The following is a 24,018-nucleotide window of genomic DNA, read 5'->3' on the forward strand; positions in this document are numbered from 1 at the left end:
ATATATATATATGTATCTGTTGAAAACCGTATATATTTAAAAACAACTAAGGCCACAACCCAGTTTATTGAGGTGTTCCCATCATGGAAAACAACTGCGATAATTTATAAAGACCAAGAGTTTTCCAGAAACTGGAATAGCAGCTATGAAATGTATTATTGCAATAAGTTTAGGGCTGTAAAAGGGTATAGCAAAATTTTGTTAAATGAACACAAAAATGGCATAATCCGTCACAAAACAGGACGTTATCAAAATAAAAGTGGCTTTGCTAAGTTATAGCAATAAGCCAGGGCATACAATGATATGAATGATGTAATTCTGTATCTGTCATGGTCAGATGTGATACAACGCTAGTTAAGTACTTCGACAACTAATTGTGATAGCCCAACAAAAATGTCACATACAACTAACACAGATTAACAGTCATATTCCAGAAAAACCTCAATCATCTATGTGTATGACTGATAGACTGCAACAGTCAGCCATTAAGATGACAGACAAATGATGATCACAAAGGTTTTCCTAACATTTAGGAACTAAAAATCACAAAAATTTGCTTTTGATTAAAAGAGGCAATACAAAGGGAGAATTAGAAAACTTAAGCAAATTATATCCCAGACAAGTGTCACTTAATGTACCCATGGCGCAGTAGCAGCAAAAGTACTGTTTTAGCCCCTTAGCTCCAATACTAATATTCTGAGAATGCTAAAGGCATTACGTTTCTGCTTATGCCTAATCTAGGGAGGGGCAGTTGTATATCTCTTGCATTTGCCCAAAACACACATACAACTTAAAGAGTTTTTACTTCCCTGGTTATGTGCTTGGTCTGCCTTGGTGATTTAGAAAGTACTGAAGTCTGAGAATGAAAGGCAAATGAAAGTTTCAGAAGAAACCCTCAATATAAATACCAGTGTAGTCTCTCAAATTGAATTTTATTTGTACATTTGCAGTAGCAAGGGGATAAAAACACCCATGTTTTTTGGTGCTGCCTGGGAGGTTTATATTTATTTTGTGACATGCAACAGGAAGTAAAAGGAAATTGTATTAAACTGAAGTGGATTTTCATTTTAAACAGTTGTCATCAGAACATTTGTTCCTATTAGAAGATTCACCCTCACCATTTGCACTTTTGACAGTTAATCTCTCCGGGCTGCGATAAAAAATTGGCAGAAGGTCTAAATGTTCCCCCCCACTACCCAAAAAATGTCAAGGTAATCCAATGGTTAACAGTAAAGCCACCCACAATGGGTAATACAGTCCTATGTAAATACAAGCAGATACCAAAGTATTACATTGGTGTTACAGGAGCCAGTTAAGGACACACAATGGGTCTGATTTTATTAAAGCTCTCCAAGACTTAAGATAGACTGTCATGGGTGAACCTGGTAATACTGCAAACCTAGAATGGATTTATAAAAAATTATTTGGCAAACGTTTTCAATCTGGGATCAGATCCATTTCAGGTTTGCAGGATCACACAGGTTTACCTGGTATAGTCTGCTAACCTTTAGGGAGCTTTAATAAATCATTGTAGTGGGTTTGGCTAAAAGAAATTAAGCTGGAACTGTTAAGATATTAAAATTAAATGTACTTTCACAACAATGCACACGTATCCTTCACAAGCTGTTTGCGCAGAAAAGCTCCAGATGGGGGGAGTGCACATTGTGGGAAAGTAAATTTATCATATAATTCTAGAATCTTTCAAGATAGGTTTTAGGGAAAGTTACATTTCAGTGATGGCTGGTTTTGCCCTTTAAAGCTAGGACTTGTCTAAGACAACAAACTGTGTATTTGGATATGTCACATGTTTACCTATCCCTTTAACCCTTTGAGCCTGGCTTTAAACTTGCAAATACTCTGGAACTTTTGAGAGAATGGGAAAGTTCATTGAGAAAAGAAATAAAGTGAGAGTCCTTTTCTGACTTTTTTGACTCAAAAATTACAACAAAGGTAAAATGTGGCTCAGGACGTGTCAGGAAATAGGTACTTTGAACTTTCTCATCATAAAAGTATACAACTTTCTCTAAAGTGTTAAGATCTGCACTTTTGTCAGTCATTATCATAATAACATTGGGCCAGTGCATAACAGGTCTGTCAGTAGGCAATGACACCACTGCAGGATACTGGTCCACACCTTTGGGGGCTTCCCTATAAGAATCTGGGTGGTGGTAGCCATGACCTTGAAAGCTTTCTGAACCTCTGTTATCAAAAATTAAGGACACGTTGACTGCATCATATTTTCTTATGAAGCTGGAGATTTTCCCAAAGTAGTCTGGATTTGTTTTAGTAGTAAATGTCTTCATTTCAGAGGTCTGCCGGCTTAAGGCTTCATGGAAGTAAAAAGTAAACTTGGCAAGGAGATTATTTTTAAACTTCATTAGCCACAGAAAAAGATGTGGAGGCTGCACTGCTTTTTGTGACTGTCCTCCAAATAAATGTTTTTTGGTCTCTTTTTGCTTCTCAAATATTTGACCCCAAGTCTGTAGTTTGGTATGGGCATTGTGCAGGTTTACAAGGGACAAGAGAAACTTCCACTCAAAAATCAAGCTCTGTGCTTTTAAAAGGTGTGCAAGAACATCAACTTCAAGCTGGAATCCACTTTCAAGGGGAGACAAGAGAGGATGATGGAAGCTACAAAACAAAGCAATATGTAAATATGGGCCCACATAAAATCAGTTGAACAAAGACATATTTACAAAATAAAGCAAAATCAATATAACGTATTGAGTGTAATGTGACGTTGGGTCATACTTTTGACTTAAATATCCACGTTTCCCCAATACTGGTAAAAAAAAAAAAAGGTTGCTCAGTTTTGTATAGAGCAGGGAAGAGTAAAACCTCTATCAGGTTGTTCTTTGCTGTATGCACCCCACTAAGGAGATCAACTTTATATGCTGTTTTTAAGATGAAACAGGATATTAGGGGAAATTCCTCCAAAGCTCACAAAATTTTCAATTTCGTCTACCTTACTGTCTTCGGAAAAAGAAGGGTGAATGTTTCCAGCAGTGACACAGACAGCAATAAAAACTTGACAAGAGGTCCATTTTTGGCTTGACATACAATTATTCGAGGGCCTAATGAAGTAAACAGTCCTCAACCTTGCACACATTTGGTGTTCATCACCAGGCAAGTTGTAAGGTGTCACAATTACAATTTAATATCTGTGACCATTTTAAACCCTGCTCTACATTCAGCTACTAAAAGGGGAAAAGAAATTCCTGATATTCTAGATATTAGACTCAGCACTGTTATACTGGGTGGAGAGAGTTCTTAGCCCTATGTAAGCTCAAGGTTTATTGTATATTAATTACAAAAGGGTTTTTACTGTGTTCCCATGGGTTACTGTATAAAAATATTTAAATCTCTATATTGCTTATTTGAACTGGTTCACACATTTACTACTACTGTGGGAGTAATGGCTCTTACCGGGAACTGTATTTTTTTAAAATGACTTCTAAAATGTTGACCAGTTCCTCAGCGTTAATGAATTTCTGATTGCTCAGGGAGTACATTTTTTCGTAGAAATCAGCAATCTCCATACGAGCCTGAACAAAATAGCACAACTGCTCTGACAGATGGGAGAGAAGTTCTTCCAAGTAAGGGGCTGTCCCGCCAATAGCATTTCTTCCTGTGGTCACAACTTTTTTCAGTTCATTGTGCAGTGAAGTATAATTTGTCCTGATTGAATCTTTTCTGCTGAAGAATGACTGACCACCTGCAAACAGAATAAAAGTTCAAGAATCAGATGAATACACTGAAAATACATTTTTCCAAGCTTAAACCTTAAAAATTTACTTCAATTGTTCTCTTTAATACAGTTAAAAAGACCACTGAAAGCATTTTCTTATACTGATTTTAAAATTACAAAGAAATGCCCGATGAGCTGCCATGTGTTCTGTGTCCTCTGTCTTATGTTATTTCAAACAACTATGATGACCTCCCATTCTGGAATGATAAGTCAATTAGTACTTATGTTGTAAATAGGTACATTGTGGGAGGTGTTAGGCAATTTAATAAAAGATAATAGCAGGGCTAACATCATGATTGATCCTATCTAGTGACAGGGGAATGAACAAGTGCGTTACAACTCTGTGCCGATTTATGGAGAGGGGATGAGGGAGCAACTCTGTGCTGTGAGATGAAAGCACCATAACCTCAATAAACAAATTCCATATAACTTGTAGCAAATCTACACTAAATAAATCCATAGCCCTGTTATTACCGAGTTCCACCTGATAATTTGGCTTTTTGTGACACGACCTAGGAAAATATTGTAAATTGTGAGTTCAGACTATTCTTTGACTTCACTAGCTGTAAAAGTTTTTATAAAAAAAATAAATAAATAAAGCTGTACCCCCTTACTTCCCATCTTGTTAAATCACTGTGGGAATTATTACTTAAGTGATTGTAAAGCATTCTATTCATTAGGATAAAGCATGGAAGGGTGAGCTCTTGTGTCATGTTAGTATTGCTGTCTACTTGTTAGGAAGATTATTCCATCTTTTTGTGCTGGTGGCTATTACTAAACCATATAAATTAGGTAGAAATCTAAAAACAATTGTCATCTCTGTAAGAGGCGATGGTAAATTACAGTGACACCTTTCTATTGATTAGATGGGAATTCTACTGACTTGGGATATTTCTGGTTGTGTCTCCAGGGGAGGAAGTGAAATCAAATTTTCCCATTACGGTCACTGACCGTAAAATATAACCTAAGGCTAGGTATACACGTGCAATTGTTCTCGTCCAATAATCGGCTCAGAGGCAATATCGGACAAGAATCTGGCGTGTGTACAGTGCTCGTCATCCATTGTCCGAACGACCGTCCTGGCAGATCCACAGACGATGAACGATCATAATGAAAGTGAAGGGGGAAAGAGCGCAACGGAGTGCCACTCTGTCGTTCTCCCCCTCCCCACTTCAAAGAGCAAAGCTGTATGTACAGCGCTTGTTCATGCATCGTGCAGTCCTTGGAAAAGATTGTGAAAGATCGTGTGCACGTGTGTACATAGCACACGTGTACATAGCCTTAGAGGGGGCAATCTGAACGGGGAATATGATAAAGCTGCTATGTGTCTAGGTGACCAGCAGGTGGTGTCATCCTGTGACACCTGACAGGTGAGGTCACGTGGCGAGAGGTGTTTGTGCAGGCCATACTGACCCGGCTTCTGTCCCAGGAAGCTCATGCTGTGATAAGCCTTCTCAGCAGCCGCCAAGTGTGCCAGGGCCGACAGCATGGACGACCACGACGCCCCGGCGTTCTTATTAGTCTCTTTCTCCTTCTCCACATTGTCCTTGGCCTTGTCATAAGAGAACTGGCCGAGGTGGGAGAAGAAGGTGTGCAGTACATTCTGTTCTACGGTCACCGCTGGGCTCATCAGAGGAATCATTATCGCGGTTGACATCAGTAACAGCGGCTCTTCATCATCTTCATCCTCGGGCTCCGCAGCAGACGGAGCATCGCCCGCTTTCTGGGGCACCACCATACAGGGAACCACCGCGGCACAGAACAAATCACCGTCACTGCTCGGAAATCCAGGGAGGCCGCACACTCACAGGACTGCAGTGTTTACCTAGAACACGTGATCACGCAGGAAGTGTGGATGACGTAAGTTTTTTTTTTTTTTTTGAAAAGCTTTATAGAGCAGATAATTAACATTAAGTGGTTAGTTAAATAACAAATGGCTCTAAAAACTAGATGATTGCTGTGCTGAATACAATAGAAGTGCTGCATATGCCCCCCCACCTCATCCAATTTTACTGACATTTATCCCTTTACATAAAAGAGTAAACAACTTTTTTATGTAGAGTATAATTAACTGGGAGTGCAAAGCCTCCAGGGATACCTACGTCACCCACCCCGGGATGCTCTTGAGGAGCCCTTTCGTCAAAAAGGGAAAAAAAATGCAAATCTTGTCCATGCGCATTAAGATCCGCAATTTTTTCCCATCTACGTCACCAGATCTCGCGCCTGGGTTAGGTGAGGTAGGAAGAAGAACTCGGAAGAAGAGAAGAAGCTGGCGGCGCCTAACTGGCCGGCCCAGAGACAGATGCCAGGACAACACGGGACCTGATAGAAGACACCTCTAGACCGATCGACTGCTCTGCGGGATTGAAGGTGTATTTTTTTTGTTTTGGGTGACGTTTGAGTTTACTTCCTCTTTAAACAATGAGAGACATCTTGGTATTTACAGGTAACTAGTACTTATATGCAGCAAAGCCATACCATGATTTAATTTACAATACATGATTAGTATATACATCAAAGTGATGCTCACAGCTGTTCCAAAATATACAAATTATACTTCCCATTAACCTTCAGTCTTTTCTCTCGGCTTAAAAAGTGGAGGAAATAAAGGTAAAACAACAAAGGGGCAAACAACCCGCAAATTATGTATAAATGCACCAATCTACCTAACTCCCCCTCTCCCAGGTGCTGCTGTCCAAAGAGGGCTACATTCCTCAGCCCATGTTTGAAATTCAGGTGTTTTCAAGCTTGCCGTTAAACAGCTGGAAAACGTCTATGCTGCTCTTTGCCACGTTTTTACTGCGATTAGGTTTTCAAGTATTTATAAACGTGGGAAAACACCCTCGTTGAAGTCAAAGGACGTGTTTACCCGTTTTTAACCTCATGTTTTAATTTTTATAACCTTGCAAGGAGCTTTATGTATAACACTCAAAAATGTGCCTCAAGGAAACCCCCTGATGTCGATTAGCATATTGGAATGCATGGGAATTTTAAACATGGGCTTTAAAAGCCTCAGGTTAAATGTTGGGGAAAAGGTCTGTGCAGCCTAAACCTTATACATACAATACAGTGAGTGTAGCCAATGGAAGTATATTACTGAGTCCCCATCTTTTTCAGTGAGTATAAAGAAAGAGAAAGAGCATGTATTCCTTGTTACTTAATAGTGTGCTTGCCACCCCGGAGACTGGACTCCAGAATATCACAGGGACCCGTCTGCAGAACTTTTCAGCTGAAGGTTAGATCTTTTTGAGATAGCACCTCCATTCAGTAATGTCTCACAATGTTGCTTTGACTATAGGACCACTCTGAAGAATTAGTCCACCATGACCCTTGCTCTTTCTCCTTAAGAAAATGATAGTGACCTTGTTTAATGGACTTCTAAAACACTTGTTTACTCCCTTTTATAGCTCCTTGTAAAAATGCAGAAACGTGTTCTTTTGTGCTAGGAAGAAAATGTTTTCCAGATTTTTGCAATATTTTTTTAGTAAGCATTTTGGGAAAATATACATAACCTTCTCTGAGCACCATCTGGTTTTTAAAACCATACACAGATCAGTAACCAGAAATATGTTATATATAACATAGCTTTTTTGAATGCAGGGTTCTGGCATATAATGTACAGCACAGCAGCATTATGTTAAGGTGGGTTTCACGGTGGGGCTTGCTGTTTCAGTATCTGCAGTCAAGGGGAGGAAAAAATATCCATGTATTGGTGCTAATTGGGAGAATGGCCCATTGTCAAAGTTGGTGGAAGGAATCACCCCTCTCAATGGACATTGGTGGTTAGTAAGAGCAGATTTCTTCCTTTCTCAGCATTGCTGACCATTTGAATAACCCCATTCTTTCCACTGTTGTGTTCTCCCCCGATATTGGTAATCAGTGGAATACCTCCCTCATCTCAGGTATTGGTCAAAAAATAAATATATATTTATTTACATTTATTTAAAACACATGTACTAGTAACATCTAATCATAAAAATTAATTACTAGGGATGTCACCCAATAGTGTCAGACAAATTCAGCAAATATAGTATGTTAATGAAATGTGTTGTCAAAAAAAATAAAAATAAATAATTACATATATATATATTCAGAAATAAGGCAAACATTTTAGACGGATAGAACCTTCAAAGAGTAACTGATATCTAAAAACTGCCTGAAAAAGTAAAGGCAGAAAAGCAAAGAACTAACTAGTTAACAGTATTTTCTCGGCAGTGGTTTTACATCTTCATGTCAGCCCTCGGTAGTGACATTACCCTATTTAATGTACAGCACTGTGTAATATGTTGGTGCTATATAAATACTATTTATTAATAACAATATCACTAATTAGAAGTGATCCTCACCCTCAACAACTCCATTAATGTTGGATGTTTACTTTGCCATCCTCATACAACACCTTACCTTTCCAAGTTTGCACACGTCAGCTGCTGTGTGCTCCTTGTAATTTTCATTGTGTTGTTTTTGCTAATTGGCTGTAAAGAAAATACATCCTGCAGCATGTAGAAAAAAGTTAAAACACCATTGTGATCCAGAAAGGGACGAAGTTTAATAAGACATGGTTTTTCGGATTCAATTTACCACCACCGCTGCATATTTACCCATTATGAGTTTGCATGATGAGGAGGGTGATGCATAATTTCATGGTTGCTCACGGAGTTCCAGTGTATACTATTTTCAGATTTTTTTATTTTTATAACCCTTATCAGTTTGTTTTAATGCTGTAATGCAAGGGGGACCTGCTTGATTGTTCCAAGATATTGCAAATATACTGAGGACATTTTTCATCTGCCCTCTATTCTCCATAAAAAAAAAGAAAAAAAACCACTGGAGATGCTGAGCACCACAATTCCAGGCACCTTTGGAGGAAAGCTACAGAAGCATTAGACCGTGAGCTGGATTATGAATACATTACTCTGGGACTCACCCTTGTGTTTAAACTCCAAAATACTGGTAATTAAAGTAGGCTGTAACTACCTAGAGATATGAAGCAAGACCTCAGATCCAGTAGTATCCAGGTCATTGTAGTCATGCAGTAAGAACTTTGTTAAAATGGTTAATGTGGGACACCAGTTAAGTGCACCCAATGAACCAACACAAGGTAGTTCCTGGTGGTGGGCCTAACTGGCCTTACTTAAAAAAAAAATCTTCTAACACAAGACAAATGCAGCAGCAATATCAAGATCAAGAAATTGAAAAGCACCCAGTGGATAACGATACATCCTTGCTGGTAGCTGCACTAAAGAACCAGCTTTTGCAGTGTTAGACTAATTGGAGGAAAATAAAATTGTAGACAGTAGATAAGAAAAATAACTTCACCAAAAATAGCAGTATGTATTAGGATTTTTACATTTATGAGTCCATTTCGCACATGCATTGCATAAAGGTAGCATTCTTAATGAACTGTCATCACAACAGTTTTATCAATCCTGCATCATTTTGTTTATGCAAGGAACTAAAACACACAAGGGTCACATCTATATGAGAGGCACCATGCAGGGCATGTACAGCCTAATTGTGTTGAGGTGTTATTTAAGATGTTACATTTTCATATATATGGTCACAGTCTGTAATGCAACCTTTGCTCATTACTGCCTTCTTGAAAAAAGAAATGGGAAAGGGATACACCAGTAACATTAAATGCTCTATATCAAATATGTTCAAACTCCAGACCACAAAGGTAAAAAACCAAAAAAATTGTGATAAACGTGCATTTGGTGTCACAGCAATTGGTAACCCAAAAAGATGAAAACGTAACAAGACATGACTTTTTTCACAAATAATTTTATTTGACCAGAGAACAAAAAGCGAGTTGTTGACTTGCTTAGAAAAAGGTGTTTGGTCTCTTGGTGGTGAAGCGGGGCTTGTGCTGGCGACGCAGAACCCTGTGTGGCAGAGGGAACTTGATCTTGGAATCCTGAAACACAAAAACCATGTTGGTCAATTCTGTCACTTTCTTTATTGCATTACATAAACAATACAACTATACTTTCCATTTCAGACTTGGGGCTGACCACAGCATTCCACTACAGGCTCAAACTGTGCTGACATTCAACTGACTTCCCTGGAGAAGGACTGCACCCCAACTGCATGACTAAATAATTGTCAAACTCTATAGCTGAATGCACAGTAGGTGAGTGAGGATAGGTGAAAGCAGCAAAAAGCTATGGCTTTGAATTTCTAAGTCTGAAAGCGGCCTTAGGTCGCCTTAGGTCAGGAGCTTTAAATTCTTTTTTTTTTTTTTTAGGGTGGTCGAATTTGCCTCTATTAGGTTCGCCAACAGTGTGTCTGAATTGACCCCAGTGCTCAGGGCCCATTTGGTAGCATTGTTAGATGTGTACAGCCCTAGACACTTTACCTCTAAACGACAGGTATAGTGTATACCCTAGTGATGAACAGGGAAGGTTTGGCTTTTTTTGAGCCAAATGACCAATTGTTGAATTTGACACAAATTTGAAGTCCAAAAACAAGCCTACCCTTTGTCAGAATGATAGGGGCAGAAGGAAAGTACAATTTAAAAGATGTTTAGTTTAGGGACATTCATTTACTTTGCTAAATGCTAGACAAATTCAAAAGAACTACCATCATGCCTGATCTCCCTTTTTCTTCACTCCTGCAAAAAGCAATTATGGAACATGAAATACTCCTTCCACACGGGAGGCCAGTTAGTGCTGGCGCATCTGACTTTGTACTATTATACCAAAAGTAGTAAAAGCCCGAATTAAAAATCGAATTAAAGCTTACATGACTTTCTTTCTCTTGGTGGTTCAAAAAGGAGTAATGGTAACGCAAAGGAAAAGTGGCCATGGGTTCCTTGAAGGCCACATTTTCTAATCACTATCGCATAGGTCCCTACAGTAGTCCAAACTTCAAAACATTCTACCCATGTATACAGTATATGATTATTTAAAGCTTGTGGGAGATTTTTCCTACTTACGTGGAACTGCTTGATGGCAGGTCTGCGACACTTGTTGGCAGGAATCACCTCAACCTTCATGATCTGAATGGCGTGGGCACGAGCACGATGGCGTGCACCCATGTCACGATCTGCAGAAAGGGAGTATAGAAATTATTACTACAAGTATTTTTACATTTCCTAACACACTTAATTACACTGCTGGGTGTAAATTATAAAATGTTGACTAAATAAAATCCTAAATATTAAGACCAGACCATACTATCCAATGTTTGGCATTCCCTAGAGCCAAAAAATCCCCTGACACTGGCAAATGTAATGGTGCCATCACTTTGCCAATTTTACAGAACTCTAATAATTCTGTAGAAAGTTAAGGCTTTTGCTCTAGAAGTAATGTATAAAAGCTATCAGACAGAAATGTAAATCATACTGTATTTCAAGATGAAGACTTAAGTGAAAATCAAGAGGAAATCGTGAATTTACCCATATATAAAGGTTTCTAAAACTAAGGGGACCCAATATCAAGAATTTATAACCTGACCATAAGTAGTAATAAAGTCCCTCAAACGGTAACTTTTAGGTTTCAGGTCATTGATATGTAAATGCAAAAATAAACTTTAGTCATCTATCTGCATTATCTTGACAATAACTACAACTAATTCTAGTTTTTACGTAAAATTCAAAATTTTTACATTTGTGAACAAGCCTTAAGACTTGATATGTTCAGCTGTCATTGTAATTATATAAGCAGGAACCATAGAGATCAACTAGGGAACAGATTACAGTTCCTTTGACAGGTACATTAACCTGCAGATGTCTTGCATTTTCTATCTATCCCACATTGTTGCAAACTATATGTGCAAGATACATAGCAAGCACCCGACGTTTCCTACTGAATGTGCTTTTTTTTCTCATGCCTAAACTTGTAAAATGTTTGACTTCCAGCCAGATAGTTATCCATTGGGCATGGCATGTGTCTTAAAATATACAGCTCAATTCTGTGCCCCGCTATATTTGGAAACAGTCATATTCATTTAGGACACTGCAAAATCCTAGGCCAGTCAAGAGACAAGGATCATAATATGGTGAGATTAATAAATGCCTATCAATGAAGTGTGTGCCACTAATATATTCATATACTACAATCGCTGCAAAACGGAGAGCACAGGGATGACATTTTGTGTACTTCTCCCCAGTTCAATCAGCAATAGGGGATATGATGCTAAACAAGACATCTCCTCCCTAATTATACTGCCAGCCATAGGTGTCTGAACCACTAAAGAGAATTTTCACATTTAAAAGGAATACATTAGCTGGTAGCCCTTTTAATTCTTATAGGAGTCTTTCTTGAATCCATTATTAATCAACTAAAAGATGAATGCCAACTACCCTACTAAATAAAGCCCTACGTGTCCTGAAAATATAAACCAAACAAAAGCATTACAGAACTGTAAAAAGTGTCTGGTAAGAAAGAAGGGGGGGGGGGGAGACAAACTTTAATTTTTAGGTAATGTTGTCTGTATGGACAAGTGTAAAGTTTGAAGTGAACACTAAATCAATTACTTACAGCATTGTGTCACAGCAGCAGCTGTAGTCAGGTCTCTGTACTCTCTGTACATATTGTGGGTTCCACTACGGGAGTCATAGCGCAGCCAGATGCCGAAGTTCTTCACCTTCAGTGGAGACTTCTCAAAAACCTGCAAAAGGGATTAACACAAAAAACAAACTTATTAGCGTCTGTGCAAACGATCCAACTAAAGTTACGTGCCAAAATTGCAGCTTTAGTTGAATGTCCCTTGAATTTCATCTGACATTTCTGGGAGTCCCCGATATCCAGCCCTCCAGTCCTTAGTGGTTTTCTCCACTAGCACCTACATCACTATGAGGAATAGATGAAACCAAAGCCCAAAATACCGAACAGGAGACTTTACTAAAACGCCAAATACAGGAGATTTTTCTGTAAACTTTCATCTTGTAGTGTAATTTACATAAGAGGGCAGCAGGGTGTGTTACCGATTTCCTTTGCGAGCTAAATTTATTAAACTGCCACCAGAGATTGAGTGTTTCACTTGGCTCTAAAGCCTAAGTATAGTAGTCATAATAAAACAAATTTACAGCAACAATGTAAAAAAAAATAAAAAAATACACAAAAGAGTGTAGAACCTTGAATTTCACTTCCATAAGCACATCAGCTCTTGAAAGGCGACAAAGTACTATTGCTATTTGCACACCAGACAAGATTATTACAGAGTAAAATAATAATCTTTGGGTTTTGTGTGCAGAGTCGACATTTTATTTTATCATGGTCTAAAATTCTTTTGATGTCATGTTCAAACAATTCAAGGCAGTAAAAACCAAAAGCCAAAATGTTGGTCCTGACTATACTGCATTTCAAATGACTTACTTGTCCACAGTACACAATCTCTCCAGATGCTTTCTTCATCTTTTTCAGTTGAGAGACAAAGTACCAAAAACGAGACTTTGCAACAACATGGTTGGGTGCGAAGATTCGCATACGATAGAGAGGTGGGGTAGGTGCCTTAACAGTAGGCAGACTGCGCCCGATGACTTTGTACTCCCTTAGCTGCAAAGAAACACAATTGTAAAATAAAGGTTACTCATTTACATTTCTATAAGTGGGAAACCTACAGCTTGCAAAAGTTGTAATACAGTCCAAACTCAAGAGAACTGTAAGATTTATAAACGAATAGCTAAATGTCATAAAACTGTCTAAATAGAGTCCTATTTGTCTTAAATGCCCCTTACCTATTACATAGCTGGGTACAACATGTCAAATTTCGGTCATTGGAAAAAAATCCTTCATGATAGTTTTCAATGACAGAATGAAATGTGAAATCTACACAGCAACGCTGAGTTCTTTGGGGGTGGCTAGATCTAAACGACATGGGGGTGGTGGCTGCTGTACACACTAGATTTGGTTTAACATCACAATTGTGCCCCTCATTTTAACCTGTGACATTCTGGAAATCACAGTGAAACCCATGAGAACCCTGCAAGCAATGATCCATTTTGGTGCTTTATTGTAATACCATCCACTTTTAGATACCATCTCTCTTCAGATTTTGTTTTTCACCCAACTTTTTTCATTTTTTGGATTAACAAAGAATGCGGCATATGTGAAAAGCTGTGCATTTCAGCATTCACATGCAAGCTTATATCTTGTGGAGGAGTTTAGCAGGTTAAGTGTTACTGTCTTTCATGCTGGCTTTGCTTTTTACTTTAAAAAATACTTGTGTTCCATTTGTTAACAAAACACAAAGTATTTTACAGTTAAGTCCTACCACAAGAAATGTCCAGCATTTCACTTGGTTCTAAGGAGTGTAAACACATTATTCATGATAAACCAAAGGAATCTACTGCAACAATGTAAATCAAATAACTCCAAAAAGACAAATTAGGACAAAGATAAAATGTAGAACCTTGAATTTCACTTCCATGGGCACATCAGCTCTTGAAAGGCGACAAAGTTCTGTTGCTATTTGCACACCAGACAAGATTATTACACAGAAAAATAATAATCTTTGGGTTTTGTGTGCAGGTATCGGCATTTACAGTATTAATAGGACCCCCCAAACATGCAATACATAATGTTTTGCATCTTGCAGTGTTGTATGATGCATCTGAACTTGAGAATAAAGCACCATTTCATTTAATAGAGTTGTTTCAGAACTGCATGCCTGTGGATCCCAATATGTACCATGTTTGGTCTCCTCACAACTATCCCTGTCACTCCTATGGTTGCTGCTCTGTCATGAACAGAAAACTACTCTTCTATTTATCTTCCCAATATTAAACAAATAACTGGGTCTAGTCACATGCTGAGTGGAAATGAGCTTGGAACAGCAACATCTTGAAGCATGCCTTGCAATAAAACCCCTTATATTGTTCACAAAGTTGGCAAAAGTCACTACTGAAGTTTGTGTATACATACACTCACACTTGCCCCATTACCCAACCACATTGCTGGGCATGACATGTCCCATTTCGGTCACTAGAAATTACCATTTGTTATTGAGTCCAATGACAGAAAAACCATGCAATGTACACAGTGCTGGTCAGTTCTATGGAGAGGGAGCAGGACGAGCGAGAGGCACACCAATGCACCCATCCCTACAGGGAATACTGTGGTTGTCTGATGATTGGTCACAGTAGATCACTAAACCACATCGGGGGCCTGCCATACACCCGCTATAATTTGGTCCAGAAGGATTACGATTGAGCTCCTCAGGCTTTAACGTGCAACTTTTGACACTAACTGTGCAGCCCATGAGGACTCAAGGATCCTGTTTGGTGCTTCTTTCTTCTTTCTCTATTCAGATTTTGTTATTGGCTCATTTTATTCATCTTTAGGAAAATGTAACACATGTGAAAGCTGATTATATAAGCGGCTATCATAGCTGTGCATGGCAGCATTCACAGCTCATGTCTCCAGGGTGAATGACTCCTATAGAATATCTGCAGCCTCGGATGGATTTCTTCACACTGAATTTATAGCCTTTAGTGATGTCAGGGTCACACCTGAGAACCTAAACATAAAGCTATAAACCCTAAGAAAAGTTGGCATCCTTTTGTCACATCTGATGTTTATAACTACAGATGTAATTTGAAATATAATGTGGCGGCACTTGCTAATTAATTTGTAATTATGCTACCAGCCCTAATCCTGGCTTTACTACTTTTAGAATCACTGAGCAGACTGTCAGCAGAAGTGCCGGCATAAAAGATGTGTAAATATATATGCTGCAAGCTTTGGAGCTCCCGGAGCACGGGAGCCAGCGGTGATTCATAGAACGGGGCGCTGGGGTGAGGCCGGTCAGTGCGGGGAGCCCTGTAGGCCGCTCATTGCTGCACCACCCCGGCCCGGTGCTCAGCTCACATACGAGGGGATAAACACTACGAAGATGCGGTATTCTTCTTCACACGCCCCATCCCTCCTCGGGGAACCCATCTCCCACCCAGCTCTCAGCCGTGGCCGCATGGTAAGAAGCCGCCATGATGTAGGCCGCAAGGGTCTATCGCTCTTTTCGAGGTTTCTAAACAGCGAATGGCCACACTGAGCGCGGCTGTCACTCTCTGGGGCCTCTATAGCACAAACCGACTGACTGCCCACCCGTCCGTTCCCGTCCGCCACTTATTTATAAGAAATCCTTACAGTGCCGGACGCCTTCATGCTGCCTCGATCCCTGCTGCCGAGCGAAAGGAAGTCGTGAGGCCAGCGCTCCAATACGTCACCCAGCTATTCTCCGCCTATTGGTCACCAATGAGGAATCCGCGAATATTCATTGGACGAGCTGACAGTCAGTCATACTGTGCCTGCTAAAATCTGGAAGCAGGGATTTGTAGCAGCAGTGACATAAAACGTGTGGACAAAGGAGGAACTGCAGATGTTATATCTATTCTATAGATTCATGTTATATCTATTCTATATATTCGTATGTTATATCTATTCTATATATTAATGTTATATCTATTCTATATATTCATATGTTAAATCTATTCTATAGATTCATGTTATATCTATTCTATATATTAATGTTATATCTATTCTATGAGGGTGATTCACCAACCAAAATCGGAAGCTCGCTCGTGAATTCGTGTTCGCAATCCAAAATCGGAAGCCTTCAATCAATTTATCAACTAAATTTCAGGCGCTGGTGTATTTGCGCGGAAGTTAGTGCTGGCTGCTGCTCGCTGCTGGAGCCGTGCATCCCCGGCAGTTTGACACTGGCGAGCTTGCATTAAAAGTCACTGTTCCCCCCAAAAAACATTCTTTCTAATGGCACACATATTACCCTTAGCCCTAAAACAAATGTTTGTGCTGTTCAAATGTTTAAAACATCTATCTGCGCTAAGAAAACAGCATATTTTAAAATGACTTCAACTCCTCTACATAGGCGCCTATATAAACGCTTACAATGCCTGATCAAAGGAGCCGCCTGGGGGTAAATCTTGCGACTTTCCGCGGGCCAAACCTCGGCTTTGCCATCGGACTAGATTTTCCCACAAAAGTCACAAGCACACACACGTTCTTGTTTGTTTCTATAGATATATATGTATATGTGTGTCTATTGCCAATTTTGACAGACTGCGCAAGTGCTAATTGCAAGTGAATTTCTATCACCTGTGCACTTAAATTTGAGCGTATATAAGGGGGTGGTTTAACGCACTTTTTCTTTTCTCTTTTCTTCTTCCTTAGAGGGGCTGTTGGTTTGTGTGTTATCCAAATTAATCTATGTTGTGCATGGATACTTTTCTTACCCTTTAGCACAAAAGCGTCTTTTTTATTTTACTTTGAATGTTTTAATGTCCATTTTGCATTGGGACTGGTTTAAGGAATCACCTCAATTTAAATCAATGTGGTAATAAGCCTTGCGGAGTGTTGGAGTGCTGTAAATTTTGTTGGGAGTAGGTTACACTGCACTTAGCACTTGTTTCTCTCGAAGGCCAGTCGGATACCCCCCCCTCCCCTGGCCCTTGCCCTGCCCCAAATCTGTCCCTGGGCTAAATGTTTTGCCATAATCTTTAGGTGGCATCAATGCAGACATTCCCGGGAGCTACTGGAACGGGATTTGAGAAGGGTCTGAAAGTCCCTGAAGGGTATTTGAGGAATTGATGTCCTGATATTTGATGGGCTTCTAATTCAGGCAATACAAGAAGCTAAGTTATGGGAGCTCCCCCTCCATGTTATTCTCTATTGTCCTTCTTTGTTTTGTTTAATCTTGTGGAGGATCCCATTTTACTTTTATTTTTGCTATGTTTAAGTTAATTGTCATATGTTTTATATTGGTATTTTACAATTGTGAGCCGCTAGGCTCTAAATTTCTGTATGTGTTATCTTTTGTACAAGCTATTTTTTGTCTTAATATTCAATAAAAAAGGATTGTAACAAAAAAAAAAAAAAAGTAAATACAAGTAAATATGTGCATTTGATGTAAGACCAACACTTTTAAAGTACAAGAAGTCTTTGAATTGTTTTTAATAACGTTGTTATGCTGTTGCTAACCAATGATGAATAAAGTACTTTTTACCATTAATGCGACTTCTGGTGCTGCATGGTTTTGCTGATGGCTTTGTAGTCTGGTTGATACATGGTGAGGTTAAGTTTCATGCAGTCGTTGACACATCCATCAGTTAAGTGTGATCGTAGGTTGGTCGTAATGTTCTTTAGATGTGAGAAAGACTGTTCACATGCATACGTAGAGCCAAACATTGTCAGTACAGCAATACTCACACACTGCAGTGTGTGGTATGTGACAGGAAGCGCGTTCCAGGTTTTGACAATCAGCTGGTCCGCAGGTTGAAGTTTTTTCATTTCTCTCCACTTGTGTTTGCTCGCCAACTCTGCTTGCTGTCGTGAAAGTCTATCAAAATCTTCATTCAGTGACTTGAACTTATTCACCCACATATCTGAGGCCTTCAGGTCAGCAGCTTTTAGCTCAAAATCTCTAAGGGAGACACCGGGGATGTAACTCAGATCGGCGCTGTCCACTGCACACTCATGTGGATGGGTGATAAACTCAAAAAGACGAGTGCCCTCACGAAATTCTCCAAAGTGCGCATTGAATGACTGTAGGAGATTAGATGTGAAGCCCGCTAGCTGCTGAAGATCAAGATGTTGAGCAGGGTCACTTGCTGTGCATGCATCTTTAAACTCTCCCAGTTTTTCAAAGTGTAGTAAACAACCTTTTTTAATGTCGGCGATGAAGAGTTCTAGCTTGTTTTCAAATGCAAACACTGCTTGTTGAAGGAATAAGACTGGATTTCCAACGCCTTGAATTTTCACATTGAGCTGGTTCAGATGTTCAGTCATGAGATAGTAGAACTTCTGGAGCCACTTAGCGTTAGCTAACACAGGATGCTCGATGTTTTTCATTTCAAGAAAAGTCCGGATTTCACTCAGACAAGCCGGGAAACGGCTGAGCACCTTCCCTCTTGACAACCAACGCACATTGCTGTGCAGAAGCAGACCAGGATAATTATTCCCAACTTCATCCAGCAGTGTTTTAAACTGGCGATCATTTAAAGCTCGGGCAACAATAAAGTTGACCACCTGAATTGACCAGCCACGTCACCTCACCAAGCTGCTCGCCACACATCTCAGCACAAAGCGCCTCCTGATGTAGGATGCAGTGAAAACTTAGGATGGGTCTCTTTTCATGTTCACGAAGAAGCACTTCGAATCCTCTGTTTTTCCCCACCATGCACGGAGCACCATCAGTACACACCGAAATAAGTTTATCCATCGGTAGATTTTGTTCTTTAGCGAGCTCAGTGAAAGACTTGAATAAATCCTCCCCACTTGTTGTCCCTTTCATAGGCAAAACAGCAAGACTTTCCTCATAGTGTCACGGACAGCATACATGCAATCATGCTGAACTGGGATAAATGGCTTACGTCTGTCCTTCACTTGTGTTGCCTCAATTTGATTTGCCATCATGATGGTACGATCGTGAACAGTTCTTGCCAACAGAGGCATGTCTTTTATTCGTTTGATTTTCTTGTATTTATCCGAAAAGTCGTCAAAAAGTTCATTGGCAACATCAGGCATGAATGTTTTGGTATACTCCCCATCTGTGAATGGCTTTTAGTTTCTCACAATTGCTAAAGCACCAGCAAAGCTAGCCGAATTCCAGTCAACTTGTTGGGTCCAAACACGGAGTTGCGGCTGACTAGCTTGCACTCTGCACAGTAGCTCTTGACATGCTTTCTTCCTGCTGTCCCCCGCAGGATATTTGCATGCAAATGTAATATGGCGTTTGTCGAAGTGCTGCTTTATATTTGACCGTTTCATCGATGCAGTTTTATCATTGCATATTAGACACACTGCAGAACCTGCTCTCTCCACAAAGGCGAATTCCTCTGTCCATTCCTGCTGAAAGGTACGATACTCCATCTTTTTTTCTTTTAGCTATCTTCTTCAATAAAAGGGTTTCTGCAATTAGCTAGCTGACTGAGGTGAGGAGGATACCACCACCCCAGGTAGTGGTCCATGGGGCAGGGCAGAGGTAATGAAGGCAGGGTAGCCAATTGCGGGTGTAGCTGGTTGGATGGACCCTTACAGGCCATCAAGGCAGGTTAGGCCCAAGCCGGGGGCTCAAATTTCGGCCACTGGTGGAAAGTGGCACTGTGCCTGAAATATGCCTCGTACCTCGTTGAGGCCACAAACAGGGCGCCAGCCCAAGATGAGGACTCACCCAGCAGAGCAGGGTCAGAAGAAGCAGTTTGATTTTGTTGCAATTTCTACTGATTTTGTAAGTTTGGAAAAAATATGATTTAATATGTTGTTTAAATTGTATTTAAATTTCTAGATTTCATTGTTGTTTCCTGAAGAAGCGGACTGAGAATCCATAAAACATGTTGAAAATACTACTTTGAGATTAGAAAACTATTGCAAAGTTTGCCTACATGAAATTATGATATTTTGCAACCTTTTTTTTTTTTTTTTTTTTTTTTAAGCTTTGTAATGAAATTTTATCTTAAATTTATTTGTATTAAATGCCTAAAGCCCCTAGTTCTTTCGTAAGGTTATATATTTTGATGTGACATTTTTGGTAGTTTTCATGTTGGAAAACAATTCTTTTTATTAGGTGTAATACCATTTTAAGCACTAGCATTAGTGGAACAGGTCAGGATGCCTAGGGTGCAGTTAACTGAAGGAACATGGCTTGCCGCTTTAGTGAAAATTCTCATCATAAATCAAGGTACATACCGTTTGCCCCCCCGAAAATAAGCCCTAGTATGACCTTTCTGTAATATGATGAATAGGATCAGCATGACACCAATAACTACTATACCTTGAAGCTGAGCAGTCCCCTTTAAATTGTATTATCCTATTACAGCACAAACATTGCTAACAATGTAAATATATAAATTTATATATTATAAATGACATATACAGCTCTCTGATCACTCGCATGTATTGACGTTTTTTTTTTAAATTTGAATAAATGTCGAATGTTTATGAAAAAAAAAATAAGACATCCCCTGAAAATAAGCTCTAGTGCATTTTTGGAGCAAAAATTATTAAGATACTGTCTTATTTTCTGGGAAACAGTGTTTTTGTTATGGAACTATTGACATCCAAAGCAGACTGGAACAACATGACGTCACACTCCATGGCCTCAGGACAGAACTCATCTCCCTCTTCAACCTCGCCGGGACGGAACTTGCAGGACGAAGGGTGGCAGGCACCTCCTGCGCACAGTACCTGACTGGGAGAGAGCGATTCTGTGATTTTTCAGGATCCAGTGGCTACAGAACCCTATTGACCAGCACAACTCTTGTATAATCTGAATTAAAACTTCAGGGTGTGTGAGAGTGCAGCCATGCCCCCTTCTATGGCTCCTAGGTCTTGACCACCCAGAGTCACTTCAACCACATAGGTTTCCAACACTAACTGTGCACAAAGTTATGTATGCAATTCTTTTTTTCTTTTCTCCTGGCCTTCCTACTATCACTGCTCTCCCCTCCTCCTTTGCCTTTCTAGCCCAGGATTGCCACCCTCTTATTACTTCCTAACTCCCCCCCTGTTTTCTACTTTTGTGTTCTACCCTTATATACCCCCCCCCCTAGATTCTTCATTCTCCTCCCCTTTTTCATACAATCTCCCCATCCTTGTTTCTTCCGGTTTATTGGTAAATAAAAAATATTTGAAAGGCAACGGGCTGCGGTAGATTTGGAAAATTGCACAAACTGTCTTGGCTGTAGGTGAAGAAGGCCCTTGCCCTCTACCCTTCACCTTCAGTGTTCTACCACTTCAAAATTTGCCAAAAATGGCCATGTCAAGCTTAATATACTTATAAGTTTGAAACTGTGAACTATGTGGATTCAGAATAGTGAATTGGACCCAGGAGAGAAAGACCAAAAATAGATGCTGAAAATAAAAGTACAAAAATTAATGTAATAGGTCAAAATTTCTCACAACAGAAATACTTAGAACAGAGACACCAAAATCTGTTCAGATTTGACTACATAAAATTTATTGTTTTCCTTTTATAAAAATTTTGTAGAACGAGCTCCTAGATTTCGATTCAGACATTACAAGAAGCAATGTATCTTCCCATCGATCATCTCAATCTTGTGTGTCTGATAAATACTGTTTATACTTTACTTGATTTCAAGTCCAGTCCATATAGCTAAAAAAGCGAGTTCTGGATTGAGTCCGCATGTACGCTGCCACTATAAAGATAGGGACTTCAATACAGTTCTAAGAAATTGCCATGACTATCTACAAAATTCACTTTATCCTTTTTTATTTTACCACAATGCATCAGGAGAGCCATAATTATAAGATTAACAGTTTGAATTCTTTAAAATAACAAAAAGATATATACAGAGTCTCCTGACAGCTAACTGATTTTTTACAGTTCATTCTTTTAGGTTTCAAAATAAAAATCCAATTGAATATATTAATTTAATTGGTGCACTTAACACAGAACATAAGCTTGTTACATGGCAGAAAAAGAAGACCACGCCTTGTCACCGGAGACATTTTCCACCACAAGTAGCACGTAACAGGTAAGATGGGTCTGCAGCTTATTACAAGACCATGAATTGCGTGTTGAATGACAAAAAATGATATCCATATAGCATACCAGTTAAAGGCATGTACAAAATTAGCAATTTACATAAATTATTAACTGGAGGTCCTGAGTATCAGGTGCATGAAAATTCCAGTATATTCCTCAAGGCTTGGCCCTTTGAAAAAAGACCTGGGGAAAAAAATAATATGATTATGTTTCTCTAATGCATCAAACCATCAAAAGATTCTGCAAAAAAAAGATCAGTACATACCTTTAAGTAATTCTTAAACACTTTAGCATCTGGTTGCTGAAGAGCTTGACAAAACTCCTGAAAAATCAGACCACAACAGGGTTTAATAATTCTCTAGGATACGAAAATAATTGTAAAATATTGTTATATTCCTAATCTTTGTGTATTTTTTTCACATCTGTGCAATAATCCAGCATGAAACTTTGCTTTTGGAAAGAACTTTTATGCAATAAAATTACCAGTCACTACAATTCTCTCCATCGTGCAGGGTGACAAGTCTCCTACCAGCTCCCCTAAAGCACCTGAAGGGTCCCTACTACATCACTGCTCTCTGCACAGGTTATGTATAGCCAAATGATGTCCCTTTAATCTGGTAATATATTTGAGTATGTAAAGACATTTGGTGCACAGAAAGTGCACATATTTAAATACAATTATGTGCACCCAGAGTTCAGCTTTAAGGGTACAAGGAATGTACACTGGTTTTTGTTTTTATCTAACAATACCTATCTGTGTATACTCTGCAAACAAGGAGAAATCCCTTTAAAACAAAAAATGTATTTTTAACCTATTTTTATTTTTCAGGGCGATTGTTGAAGTGTTATAATTAAGACCTAGCTTTACAATTAGGCGTGTTAATAACAATGGACTCCACAGGTGTAAATATGGTCTCAGCTATATGATGCCTTGTTATATTTTGGAAATATCTTTTCATTTACCTGGATAATTTCTGGAGCCACCTGCAAAGATGGTAGGTATTCTTGCTGTAGATACTGAATGCATTCCGGTCCCTACAAAAAATTTTAAGGCAATATAAGCAAACATAGTAAAAGCTAAAAGTAATTTCATTTTCCAATAATTTCCTAATGTAGCATGATATATATATATATCATACCTTTATAACCCAGTGAAAAAGAATTAAAATTAACAGAGAAGTCTTTCTATTTACAACTTTTTATTGGATGCCTGGTTGCCAAGTTGATCCCTTCCTTTAAGATTGGGCCCAGAACATGCAAGAAGAAAACCTTCCTAATCTGCAAAAATGTTCTACATGTTCCAGGAGATGGACTCAAAGTATTGATGTAGTTTAACAAAAATCACCAGGATGGCAACGATAGCCTTCATGTTTCTCTGATGACAGACTATTAAAGAGAAAGGTCCACAAACATAAATAAAACCCTATTACTGGTAAAGTGCAGCCAAAGAATCTGCACCTTATCTAGTGTCACTTTTTTGCTCAGTTTTTGAGGAACTAAGTTTTCATGCAACATCTTACCCTTTTCAGGTATATGGTTTTCATGGTCACCGCACACTCTGATAAAGCCTGCATGCAAACAAAGTTGTTTTAACACCACTAGAAATGTCTTTTCCACACAAGGTCCAGGGAGCACAATGCACATTAGTACAGGAGGCAGGAAAATAGGAAAGACCCAACTTACCAATATGGTTTGGGCATCTGCAAGGTCGAAGGTTGGTTTCAAAGGAGCTAAAAAGCATGCAGGAAAAATATGTTTGTAGACAAAATCTGCAAAGCCAACTAATCCATCTTTGCCGCCTGAAA

At 39.2% G+C, this 24,018-nt stretch overlaps 3 protein-coding genes, 1 long non-coding RNA gene and 2 other non-coding genes across 8 annotated transcripts in view; 1 reads left to right on the forward strand and 5 right to left on the reverse strand.

The window, feature by feature from the left end:
- Positions 1-915: 915 nt before the first annotated feature.
- On the reverse strand, positions 916-5,486 carry KICS2 (KICSTOR subunit 2). The gene is made up of 3 exons (XM_072401289.1): positions 5,162-5,486; positions 3,427-3,715; positions 916-2,631 (listed from the first exon to the last, which is right to left on the reverse strand). Exons 1-3 carry the CDS (start codon positions 5,484-5,486, stop codon positions 1,821-1,823), a joined length of 1,425 nt encoding a protein of 474 aa, XP_072257390.1. The 3' UTR covers positions 916-1,820.
- On the forward strand, positions 5,471-10,491 carry LOC140323887 (uncharacterized). Of its 2 annotated transcripts, XR_011919459.1 has the most exons (3): positions 5,471-5,608; positions 9,750-9,881; positions 9,996-10,491. It is a non-coding gene; the product is annotated as an uncharacterized lncRNA (long non-coding RNA). The 2 variants fall into 2 exon arrangements; XR_011919458.1 differs by having other exon boundaries at positions 9,750-10,491.
- RPL18A (ribosomal protein L18a) lies at positions 9,063-15,948 on the reverse strand. Its single transcript, XM_072401290.1, has 5 exons — positions 15,838-15,948; positions 13,069-13,248; positions 12,232-12,361; positions 10,686-10,795; positions 9,063-9,665 (listed from the first exon to the last, which is right to left on the reverse strand). Exons 1-5 carry the CDS (start codon positions 15,853-15,855, stop codon positions 9,573-9,575), a joined length of 531 nt encoding a protein of 176 aa, XP_072257391.1. The 5' UTR covers positions 15,856-15,948; the 3' UTR covers positions 9,063-9,572.
- Positions 12,817-12,947, reverse strand: LOC140325084 (small nucleolar RNA SNORA68). The gene has a single exon (XR_011919666.1). It is a non-coding gene; the product is annotated as a small nucleolar RNA SNORA68 (small nucleolar RNA).
- Positions 14,094-14,224, reverse strand: LOC140325083 (small nucleolar RNA SNORA68). Its single transcript, XR_011919665.1, has one exon. It is a non-coding gene; the product is annotated as a small nucleolar RNA SNORA68 (small nucleolar RNA).
- A 5,693-nt stretch (positions 15,949-21,641) lies between the features above and the next one.
- The window catches only part of XPOT (exportin for tRNA), a 21,950-nt gene continuing 19,573 nt past the window's right edge, over positions 21,642-24,018 (reverse strand). For both annotated transcript variants that reach the window (XM_072401291.1, XM_072401292.1), the window contains exons 21-25: positions 23,897-24,012; positions 23,734-23,781; positions 23,177-23,248; positions 22,479-22,535; positions 21,642-22,396 (exon numbers count right to left, since the gene is read on the reverse strand). In XM_072401291.1, the coding sequence (XP_072257392.1) occupies positions 22,370-22,396; positions 22,479-22,535; positions 23,177-23,248; positions 23,734-23,781; positions 23,897-24,012 (320 nt within the window). In that variant the 3' untranslated portion in view covers positions 21,642-22,369. The remainder of the gene's footprint in view (positions 22,397-22,478; positions 22,536-23,176; positions 23,249-23,733; positions 23,782-23,896; positions 24,013-24,018) is intronic.

Source organism: Pyxicephalus adspersus, chromosome 2 (genome assembly GCF_032062135.1).
Source record: "Pyxicephalus adspersus chromosome 2, UCB_Pads_2.0, whole genome shotgun sequence".
Taxonomy (NCBI): Eukaryota; Metazoa; Chordata; class Amphibia; order Anura; family Pyxicephalidae; genus Pyxicephalus; species Pyxicephalus adspersus.

What these genes read in the sequence shown, in the direction of transcription:
- KICS2 (XM_072401289.1), bottom strand. Translation starts at nt 5,486, where the DNA reads ATGGTGGTGCCCCAGAAAGCGGGCGATGCTCCGTCTGCTGCGGAGCCC. An exon ending in CTTCCTGGGACAGAAGCCGG is followed by an intron (nt 3,716 to 5,161) that starts GTCAGTATGGCC and finishes TTCTGTTTGCAG; the next exon opens with GTGGTCAGTCATTCTTCAGC. An exon ending in TTAAAAAAATACAGTTCCCG is followed by an intron (nt 2,632 to 3,426) that starts GTAAGAGCCATT and finishes TTTGTTTTGTAG; the next exon opens with CTTCCATCATCCTCTCTTGT.
- RPL18A (XM_072401290.1), bottom strand. An exon ending in AGATTGTGTACTGTGGACAA is followed by an intron (nt 12,362 to 13,068) that starts GTAAGTCATTTG and finishes TCCCTTTTGCAG; the next exon opens with GTTTTTGAGAAGTCTCCACT. An exon ending in CTGCCATCAAGCAGTTCCAC is followed by an intron (nt 9,666 to 10,685) that starts GTAAGTAGGAAA and finishes TTTGTGTTTCAG; the next exon opens with GATTCCAAGATCAAGTTCCC.